General features: G+C 34.6%; 1 protein-coding gene across 1 annotated transcript; it reads right to left on the bottom strand.

The window, feature by feature from the left end:
- Positions 1–539: 539 nt before the first annotated feature.
- On the bottom strand, positions 540–11168 carry LOC129922670 (uncharacterized). The gene is made up of 7 exons (XM_056009385.1): positions 10985–11168; positions 9853–10053; positions 6147–6239; positions 5650–5970; positions 5211–5507; positions 2174–2443; positions 540–1066 (listed from the first exon to the last, which is right to left on the bottom strand). The coding sequence occupies exons 3-7, from the start codon at positions 6217–6219 to the stop codon at positions 954–956; spliced, it is 1074 nt and encodes a 357-aa protein (XP_055865360.1). The 5' UTR covers positions 6220–6239; positions 9853–10053; positions 10985–11168; the 3' UTR covers positions 540–953.
- Between the last annotated feature and the right edge of the window lie 791 nt (positions 11169–11959).

Genomic DNA, 11959 nt, shown 5'->3' with positions numbered 1-11959 from the left:
ACTAACCTTAGTCTCAACAGTCCGGATGTCGTTAATGTGCACGCTATCCACACATCTTTTTTTTTTTTCTTAAACCCCAACGTAGCTTTTAAAGGTAAAATAAAATCTATTTAAAATATACTATCGGTCCTACTGTCGTAGTAAGTTATGGCGCTGAGATTATATTTTTGTATTGTAATAAACTTGGTGGTGGCACAGATGGGGGTAGTAGTGTGTGTAGACAGCCGACACAAATCGCCACAGGCCAGCGCAAGACAAGCGGTCAACCGTGACGAGTTACGACGGTCAGCCAAGACAGCTCGGGAAGGATCGGTGTTGTGAGTAGAGCTCAGGAGCGTCACGAGGGATGTATTCATGTGATCGACCAGACGTTATGTCCGGTTCTGGAAGGCCATTAGGGACCCTATATAAAGAGCGGAGTAGTCACAGTCAAGATGACTCAGCAGAGTCCAGTTCATTACAGACGGCTTGGTTCAGGTGCGGACTAAAGAGGCCAAACCTTAATAACAGGCCCCGTTGCATTTTCACCATTCTTTCTACTACTGTTGTGTATGGTTTCTGCAATCCGGGACCATGCCTTTATGCTCGCTCTCCATGTGGATCTATCCTTTGCCACTATTTTCCAGCTTCTAGTGTCAATTTTGATGAGCTTCATGGTTGACTTAACAAATACACAATAATTCAATATCATAAATTGACTATTAAATGCTTCAACTTACTACTTACTAAAAAGACATAATCCTTAAGTCATAAATATATTTTCAGAAAATACCTTCATAAATAGAAAATGTGAACATCAAACTCTGTGCTCCGCTTTGAAATATTACAAGAGTATAATTATCAAAGTCTGAAGATGTCAGGCTGAAAATCTTTAGTTCTACACTCACATAAGGTGGTTCCAGTGATGACTTCGTTACAACTACATTGTTGGATTCTGTATTAGATTTTAAAATTTATAAATTATCTGGCTCTGGGTATCCATAAACAGTCAAATTGTAGAAAAAAAAATTCCCATTTTGTAGACTAAAACTCTTTAAAATTTCATGTGTTTCAAACTTTAAAGGACCTGAAAATGTGAATTAATGATTTAGAAGGCATTATGAAATAGAAATAATTTGAAAATCGTGACACAAATCGTTAGAATAATAGAATATGTAATAAACTTGTACATTTTGGACTAAATTAAAAAAAACAACAACATTTAAATTATTAAACCTACAATTTTTAAGATAAGTTTCTTATATTGCATATCATTGATATATCAAAAATATTATTTTATACGATAATTAATAAAAGAAAAAAAACTAATTTGTTGACAGTCATGTGTTCATGCTTTGATAAAACATAACTCATTGTCAATATCGTATGGAGAAACTATATGTAAATATTTTAAATAACCTTTCTTATGTTACACGGGGATATGACGAATATAAAAAACAACTTTTGAATTAGGCATTTCATTTATGAAGTAAAAATACTAGTTAGTTATTTTGAAGTAACACTTTTAGCAGCACTTGTTAATTTTCAGTGTTTCTTCATTATTATTTTTCTCAAACAGCAATTCTTAATCGATGAAACACAATTTTCGTTCATAAAAGACAGATCTATATTTATTTACGGGACAAAAAAAAATACTGCTTGCCAAAGGTTTATTTTTGTACTCGTCCTCTGCTCTAGTTTGTAGCATTTCTATTTGTAATGATTAAGCTCCCACTTTCCTGATGATCTGTGGTGGCATATCATGTTAAGTCCATTACGAGTACGAGTATTCGTCACCTTTATTGGAATATTTGTCTATAGATTTAGTATCCAGATCAATAACTCACTCGATTTCTGATGAAATCATTCTTTTTATGTCTGTATCAATTTTCACTCTTTATTCTATACTTCGGAAAGTGAGAAGCGTGGTTGAGAGGTTAAGTACGCTTGAACCTGGCTTGGCTACCTATGTCGGGGGTTCCAGGTTCCAGCGGCTTAAGGCAGCACGGAAAACCTTCTCCAAGATACCCCTCCCCCGACACCACCGGTTCACAAATGAGATTGGATCATATCGGTCCGAGCATGCTATAAGCATGAAAGTAGCGCTATATAAAAGCTATAATAATAATAATTATTATTATCATTATTATTATTACCTATAATATTGATATTATAAAGTACAATATTTACTTACAAGTAACATATACAGTAACTTGTTTAAATTCTTTATTGTTAAAATCTATTCCATTGTTGGCTTGACAAAGATAATTCCCTGCATCTTTACAAGACATTGATTTATTAAAGAACAGAAAATATCCACTGGAGTTGTAAGCAATAGTTTCACTTCCTTTAGAGATAGAAATATTTGGTGCTGGGTGACCGTCTGCTGCACAAAACATTGGTGCAAAGTTTCCCTTGTCTATAACTGTGTTGAGAACAGTGAACGATGTAACTGAAGATTTGTCTGAAACGATGTGTGCATCTCATTACATGCTTGAAAACAAATATATACAAAACTGAAATAGGAAACTTGATAGATTTGTAATATTTCTAAAATCTTATCGATACATATAGAGACCTCCAGACCTATAAATATATATTAGGCCTACACCTAGACTGGACACGTTGATCTCTAAACGATAAACAAAAATGGCATTGTTTTGTAAAGAAGTAATAGAGGAAAAGTATTTTCTAAAACCTAACCTTTCTAACATATAATATGCACAATGTAAATTATAATGCAATTTTTATATCCAGAATCTACATTTTGAAAGGTCTAGGTAACCATTATATTGAAATGTAGGCTACAATCTAAAATCATATGATGATTAACATCAAGAGGTTTGAATTATTTAGATCTCGGATTGTCGGAATATTATCTCAAAGGAAACAAAAAAAGAAATGGTTTTATATCGTAGTTTTGTGTGAATATATAAATTTGTGTCAGAATATTTTCCTTGTGACTAGATTTTTATTAAACGTAGAATTATACCCGATTGCCTGCGTAGCTACTTCATGTGTATAGATTTGTACTTGGTCTCTGATTAAACTATACGTTCAATAAGAAGCTATCTACATTATACTAGCAAAGTCAAAAGGTAGCAGTCCTGAAGTTTATTTATACAATAGAATTAAAACTAAGAACAGAGTTTGTGTCCACTCCAGCCATAGCAGCTGGCATATATAACATGATCACAAGATTATTAGCACAGCAAAGTGATGGCTATTATTATAAATGAAAATATTACGAATATCAAACAGAAATCATAGGACAATATCCTCAAACATCAAATATACAGAACGATAGATTACAAATCCTCTTCAAGTATACGTTCACTCAATACCAAAAGTCTTCTCATGAAGCTAGAACATTTGACTGTTCAGGCGTCTTCGTAAATTTTCATGAGTAAAACTCTCATGCAGGGCCGGTCTTAGGCCACTGCAACCTATACGGTCGTAGTGGGCCCCGATCTTTCATGGGCCTCGCGCTAATTCTAGGTGTAATTATTAAATTGCAAAATATATACGAAAAATTCCTGGAAATCTATTGAATTTATTAAAATCTCCTGAAAACTGTCATTTGTGTGTTTTCATTGCGGAAAACGCCAATCCTACGCGCGATAAAACAAAAAAGGTACTGTCAGTTTTCATGTAATAAAATGTAATAATCGGGCGAATATTTACTTAAATCGAAAGTTCTAATACTTTATTTACTTTTATAGTCACTGGTATATAAATATGCCATAGGTTGGAAGGGTTATAAAGTAATGTTAATTTGATCGCAATTTCGTATATAGTAAAGAATGAATAAAATTCAAAGTCGAATTTATTTTCTAATACAAAATCTTAATTTTCACTTATTATCCTTATTCCCCCAGAGACTAGGCCCCGCGCTGTTTCGCATAGGGCCACGCATTTATTTGGACTGGCCCTGATCTCATGTCATAAAGGCAGCACGTTTTATTTAAAATCCGCCAAAAGGGATTGCATTATTTCTAAACTTTGAAAACTAAAGATCATTACTTTTTTCTTGAACAGAAAATAGCGATTGTCCAAAATTAAGGACAAATTCCCTGACAGTTTGAAAAAGAGTTACGTACATAAAGATCTGATATGAATTTTTCTTTGTTTTCTAGTCTATGTATAAAATATATTGTTGTAAACCTGGTGGTGGCACAGATGGGGGTAGTGGTGTGTGTGTAGTCAGCCGACGCAAATCGCCCCAGGCCAGCGCTAGACGAGCGGTCAACCGTGACCAGTTACGACGGTCAGCCGAGACGAGTGTCAACACGGCGGTTCGGGAAGGATCGACGGCGGTTCGGGAAGGATCGACGTCGTGAACAGAGCTCAGGAGCGTCACGAGAGTTGTAGTCATCTGACCACCTGGAAACGTCGAGCGGCGTTCTGTCCGGTTCGAGAAGGCCAGTAGGGACCCTATATAAGAGCGGAGGTGTCGCAGTCAAGACGGTCGAGAAAAGGGGCTCATTACAGCAAGGTTCACGGCAGGGGTTCAGAGCCCGGTTCACTACAGTCCGGTCGACTACAGCACAGTTCAGCGGTGTGGTTCTGTACGGAGCATTACGACGGTTCAGTGCGGAGTACTGTCAAGTACAGTTGAGACGGCTGGCGTCTTGATCTTGGTCTGCGATCGAGTCCGACACAACGAGCCTAGTGTGTGAAGTCAGTCCTGAACTATTGAACCCAATGCAAGCCCGGAACGAGACGGAGAGGCCAGTGCAAGAGTTGATACGGCGGTACGGTTGATACGGAGAGATATTTGTACAGTGTAGGTGTTGCCAATTGTACAGTATTGGCTGTTATTTACTGACATTAAACTATTACGTTATTTTGGAGCCCTGAGTTGTCAAGTTCTTTAAGTTGGTGTCGTGTGGTGCAGTTTGCAGAGAGCCTGGATAGTGAGGTTCGTAACAATATATATATAGGTCTGTGATAGAAACATAAAAATATATTTTAAAGCTGATCATATTTGTTTTAATTTGTATATGTGTCATTTATTTTTTTCCTAAATAAGACATTTTTCTATTTTCCAGACTTAGATTTAATAATCCGATAGAATGTCTGGGCACTTTGCCAGTAATATTTTTACTAAATGTATGTCCTATTTTAAGTTGGAATTTTGAATACTACATCAACTTTATTAATATTTATATTTCATTTATACTTGAATTAAGTAGTTAATTTTTATTGGAAACTTTTGATAATAAACTCACACAAAATATTTAGTTGTAAAGTGCTTGTATTGTTTTCATAACATCCAGTAATATGTTGAGCTGTACATGTGCAGTTCTGTCCAGTCATTGTTCTTGTAAATATTACAGGAGATGTAAGGATGTTTCCAGATTGAGTTAATTCTTTGATGTTCCCACATGAGACTGTAATGTTACTCACAGAAGGTATTCCTCCAAGTGCTGTACATACCACAGTATAGACTTTATTCTCCTGTAGTCCCATTTGATCTTCTACACTAGTGCTTTTGAATTGTAGAATTGGTGAAGATTTTGGTGGTGCTATAAATTGACAGGATAAATTAAGAGACACATTTTTTCATTAAATAATTGAAAAACTGTTTAAAAAAAAATATATATATATATATAATTAAATAACTTTTACTATGTACATTAAGATGTTTTAACAAAACAATCATATTACCAATGACTTGTAAAACTGGTATATAACTGCATGTGGCGTAAACATCATTAAAGTGTAAATTCTGCACTAGACATCCAATAGAATAAGTCCCAGCTTCCGTTACGTTAAACTCATTTCTAACTTGATACATAGTAGACATATTTTGACTGTTCAAAACATTTGAGTAAATTGAGTTGATGTTAAGTTTTCCTTTGATTCCTGGTATAGCATCTGTTTGATTGACCTGACAAATAACTGTCCAATTTATTTTTGTATTTTTACACATTTTCCAAACTGTTTGTGTTGTATCTTTTAGTTCTACTGAACATGCCGTTGGCCCCTCTGAAATGACATGTTTACAAAAAATAAATTTTTAATTTAATTTATCAATATTTAAAACAATTATATACTTGAAACATTTTTTAAATAGAAAAATATTTTTAATTGTGTGTCGCAATAATATTTCAGTATCTCCTTTAACATTGTTTGAACAGGTAAAAATTTAAATCATGACCTACTGGCATACATCACTACATAGGAAATAGAAGATTCATCATTCAATAAATGTGTTGAGCGTGTACAGGTGAACATTCTCTCTTGACTGAATGGTTCTGTAGACAGACACACATTTTTTTTTAAAGTATAAAAAAACGTTGTTAATTATTAATTTAGTTTGTAAAAACATATTTTGCATTTATTACTGTTTATATCCATTTATTTAAAAAAAAGCTAGTTCAGAAACAATCTTAACGACTGTGTAGTTTGTTATAAAATACATTTTATCATATTAAAATTATATATACTGTAATATTTTGTTAGTGTTCATTGACCAAAATTTTAATTATTGTGTTTTATAAGGCCATATTGAGTGGAAATATGATGATATAATGTATATTCAATAATAAGTACACATTTACGAAATGTCTATGAAATTAGCAAGCAACAAAAAAATAATAATTGTAGTTCTTTTTAAATTGTATGAATCACTCACTACATTGGAAGTTCAAGAAAACCACTGGACCAGGCCTTAAGTAATATCTTAAAGAAAGAAGAAAAAGCTCCAACAGTCAACTGTCAGATCTTTGACACTCCCTTCACTCTACATGAGCTCAATACTGCCCTAAAAAGTCTCAAGTCAAAAAAATCTCCTGGACCCGGTAAAAAAACAAATGAAATGAACCGGGGACTAGGACCACAGGCCCAAAACTGTTTACTTAACTTTATCAACCATACATGGAAAACTGGAGACATACCACAGGAATGGAGAACCGCAAACATAATACCCATCTGAAAGAAAAATAAACCACCTGGAGACCCTAAAAGTTATAGACCAATATCTCTAACATCCGACAATGGCAAAATGGCAGAAAAAATGATCAATAACCGACTTTATTGGTGGCTAGAAAGTATTTGCTCACTACACAATCCACAAGCTGGCTTCAGGAAAGCAATTAAAACAGAAGACCACCTCTTTCGTTTTATCCAGGACACAGTAGAAAGGTTTCATGAAAACAAGCACACTACAGCAGTATTTATAGATTTTTTGAAGATGAGAAAAATGGGCATCCATGGAAGAATGTACAGCTGGATCAGAGCTTTTCTAAAAAACAGAACCATCTAAACCCGATTCGAAGGTGCCATCTCTAGTAAAAAAAAAAGTTTGGAAGAAGGACTACCACAAGGTTCAGCCCTTAGCTGCACTCTCTTTCTAATCTTCATGAACGACCTCCCGGACCTCATTTCTGGCAATAAGGCACTTTATGCAGACGACCTTTTAATTTGGACTACAGAGAAATTTCCAGTGCTGACTAGAGCCAAACTAAATAGAGCCCTCACAACTATCTCCACGTTTTCAAAATTATGGAAAATGGAAATAAACAAAGAAAAGTCAGTTTATTCAATCTTTAGCCACAGCAACAAAACAGCCAAAAAGAAACTACATCCTAAAAATAGACTCACAACCAATAAATAAAATTAGACCAAAGACTGTCTCTAAAACACTTTATTGCAGATTTAAAAGAAAAGGCATCACAAAGATTAAACATTATAAAACACCTAGCAGGAACATCCTGGGAAGCTGAAAAGAAAACCATAAGACAGTTAGACACTGGATACGTCAGATCTGTAATGGATAACTGTCTCTCCATACAAGTAGCTGCCAACAAAACCTATCAATCATCATTAGTCACAATCCAAAACCAAGCTTTGCGTCTAATTAGTGGAGGTATGAGAACTACTCCCACAGCAGCCTGTGAAATAGACTCCAATATTGAACCTCTTAAGTTAAGGCGCAACAGAGCAGCATTAGAAGCTATTGAGAGATACAGAAGGTTGGAGAAAAGAGAAATTGGAAAAACAACCAAAAAAAACAAAGAGCTCTGATCCAACTTACTGACGAACTAGCCCTAAAACACCACCTACCCAATAACAGAGAAAAAAATACCAGATTTTCAAACATAACGCCTGGACTAAACTACAAACAACCAACTATTAAAACACATTTACAAAATAACAATAACAAAAGAATCAAATCCACTGGAGCTCAAAGTAGGCACGTTCGAAACAATTGAAAGCTACCCAAAAACGGCTATCCATATATATACCGACGGATCGGCCTTCAAAGCCACCATCAATGCTGGTCTTGGTGCCTTCCTGGTCTTCCCTAAAAATAAACACTTTGAAATAACTGCACCCTGCTCAAACTTCCAAGCCGAAATTGAGGCACTTACCATAGCACTCCAGACAGGGGAAAGCAAATTATATGAAGGAGTGCAATCACCATCAGATATTGTTGTCTTTACAGACTCCCAATCCACTCTTCAAGCACTTAACAGTAGCACCTCAAACAGCCCAAGAGAGTTGACAACACTAATTGTGATAATCCATCAGATGATCTCAAAATTAAATATCAATATCACACTACAGTGGATCCCTAGACACATTGGCATCATGGGAAATAAAAAGGCAGATAAGCTATCAAAGGCAGGTTCATCTATGGAACAACCAGATAGACCTGTTAACTACCTCACACTAAGGTCAATGTTTGTCAACAATCACAAATAGGAGTGGCTCAACCAATGGGCATCAGAAAACACAGGCAGAGCCATTTACAAAGAAATGAACATACCTAACAAACTGGACAGTATTAGCTTCCTCCCCCGCAAAGAGCAATCTACAATCTTCCAACTAAGGACAGGACACACACCTCTATTAAATTACCATCTGAACAAAATAAACTCCACACAACTCCCTCTTTGCAGACATTGCGCCCACCCTTATGAAATCGTAAACCATATCCTCTTTGAATGCCCCTTCCTAACCCTCCTTAGGCAGACCCACTACAGCCCAACATAACCAATACCCTGTACGGCAGTGCTGAACAACTGAAGAAAACAGCACACTATTTTTTCCTTGGCACAGTCTGCTTCAGAGCTCACAGCTCAGCAGCAATAAAACTGGCTAGAAGAAGATTTTCATTTATAGTTTTTTCTTTTATAATACTGTTACTATTTTTTTTAAAAATCTATTTCTATTACTCCAAGAAAAGTTTGATTGATATAATAATTTTTATTTATCTAATTTTATAATTTAATTAACTTTCCTAGGCCCTAAAGAAGGGCTACAAGGATAGACCATCTACAGAACGTCAGGTGAACACAATTTCTTTATGACATCATGTGTAACTCTAGCAAATGACCTGCTGATTACTTAGAAAAAACGCAAAGTAAAAACTTTATGGCCATATCACAAGGTTCCTAGGGCTCAAAAAGACATTCCTTCAGTGAACAGAACCAGGAAAATAGGCAGAGAAAACGATAGGAAGACAAGATCGAGGGATGCCATTGAATGAATTCAACGCAAAAGGCAGTGGAATGGAGAAAGACGGTTGACAGATCATGTAGTGTTAAACAGTTTAAGGAATGGGTGAAGCAAGAAAATGAATCCAGACAAAGAGGTTCGGAGATTTTACTTGATGGAATTGAAATGTTTCAAAAAGGAAAACAACTTTACATTACTGATTTTCTTCGTCTGTGAGAAAACAAAGTTTCCTCTAAAATATATTATCAATGTATATATATATCAAAACAGAAGATATACTTAATTAATAATCAATTTAAATGAAACTTAAAAAAAAACAACTAGTGTTCAAAGTAACCATACAAAAATAGCGTACGTAAAAAATGTTCTTACATGTTTTAAATTTAGGCAAAACCAACAACTTACCAATTGTTAAAGCTGTTGCTGTACTATTTAGATATGTTCTTTCATTTAAATGACTTCCGTTCGACCATTCTAAAGATGCAGGAGGATACCCAATGTTATCTAAATAACACACACATATAGCAGTAGCTCCTGGTCTTATGTAACCGTCTATAATGTTTGGACCATTAAAACATTCTTTAGAAAGAAATATGTTGGATACATCTGTAAGAAACACAAGCAGAAAGATGTCATTAATACCAAGAAAAATAGTTAAAAGAGTCTAAATCTTTTCAACTTATTCCATTTTTAATCTTTTAGGTCAGTGGTTAACTTTTTAGTCTTGTAGACCCCTGTCCATGTATTCTTGTTTGTGCTAGACCCCTTGCTTTACTTGTATTGCATTTTTGCAAATTCATTAACATTAAAAATAACTAATTTAATTTAAAATTTAAACCAATTAAAACAACAATAAATATGTATTACGTGAATCACCAAACACACTGGAAATGTTTTTTTTTGCAGGTTCATCATCCGTTCCTAAGGATATTATGTTTTATTTATGAATGTGTTGTTCTATGAAGAAGTCCTTGAAACATTAAATATGAATTAATTTGCCTTAAGTACCATTACCATTTTTCGCGAAGAGTTTCTCGTGTATTTCTTTCACGTGTGGCTCAAATATTGGGTCCTGTTTTCACCAACAGGAGAAGGGTGTAAGGCGAGTAACTGGCGCCTTAACCAGTAAACTTTGGGCAGAAAGAACTCATTAGCCTTAGTTGCAACCCACCTAGTAGAAGGAAAACTGAATACAAGCCTCTGCTACCTTGCAACTAAATCCAAACATGGGAAAGTTTTCGTGAGTCAACTCAGAGGGAAAAAAAAGTTTTCAGCACAAAGCGTAACATACTGTCAGAGCCTTCGACGCCAAGCTGATTCCAAATGTATATGTTGTTTGCAAAGAATTACATAAGAACCTTTTAATGTTATAACTTATACCACCGATGTGTCATTGAACTGTATTGTTGCTTAAAGAAATTCTTTTATTATAATCAGATGTAGGTTTGTGTAAAACAGTTTTTTAAAACTACTTTGACAGCTGGTAAAATCATGGTCTATATAGACCAGTTTGGGAATCAGTGATTTAGATACTCACTAAAATGAAATGTTGTCGTTAGACCAGTAGCTAAATGTATAGCTCTAGTAACATTGGGGTAGAAGTAAACATTTAATGAATTATTTCCAGCTTGAAAGTTTTGTAACGCTGATGTCCAGGTACAGTTTGACTGATAATACTCCACATTGTCTGAATAGTTGGCGTGACTGTAAGAGATTTGTCCAGGTACCTAGAAGATAGTTTATAAACAAACAAAAAATTATTGAACTAAAAAGAGAGGTAATAAGTAAAATAAAATACCACGTTGAGAAAACATTATTGTGTTTATTCCTTCATTGGATAACAATTTAAATTAAGAATAATGAGATCCTTTTTTTAAAGATATGACAATGTACAAATAGTATTTCTTAAAGTGTGAAAAATGTACTAAGTATATTGTCCATATATTTTAGCATTAAAGATCATTCTTTATAGACAACTATGACAAGTATAAAGGTGTAAAGCATATACCTGAACCTAACACTGACATATATTTTAGCATGTTAGAAAGGTTCGTTTGTAATCTACTCGGTTCGCTACATTGAACTGAAATAGTGAATATCAAGTGCTAGACTAAAGTTCCAACTCCGCTAAGAGTCTTCACTAAGTGACTGGACATTAGGCCAAATACTGAATTCTATTTTCTTACAAAACGTCTTGCCAGCCTTCAAATAAAGATGGGTTTTGCTCAGTAATGTCTTGAATACATAGTCCAATGAGACGACTCTAGTAGTGTACATGTCTCTGAACTTTAATGAGCGAAGTTGTCAAATTATAATGAGGATTTTTTAAAATTTAGTGTCTGCGTGAAAATTTGAATACAACTCCTCTGTATCGCTAATCAATAAATAAGTTATGATAATTAAAATAAAGGGATCATAGGCTTTCCATTCTACATGGTTGTTCTCTCTATCTTGCTTGTGTAATTCAAAAGAATGCGATAAATTAACAACAAATTAGCCTGTAGCTGTTGAA

The sequence above is a fragment of the Biomphalaria glabrata genome, chromosome 14 (assembly GCF_947242115.1).
Source record: "Biomphalaria glabrata chromosome 14, xgBioGlab47.1, whole genome shotgun sequence".
In the NCBI taxonomy this organism is placed as follows: Eukaryota; Metazoa; Mollusca; class Gastropoda; family Planorbidae; genus Biomphalaria; species Biomphalaria glabrata.
The sequence above is the reverse complement of the archived record's forward strand: the minus strand, read 5'-3'. Positions and strand labels throughout refer to the sequence as shown.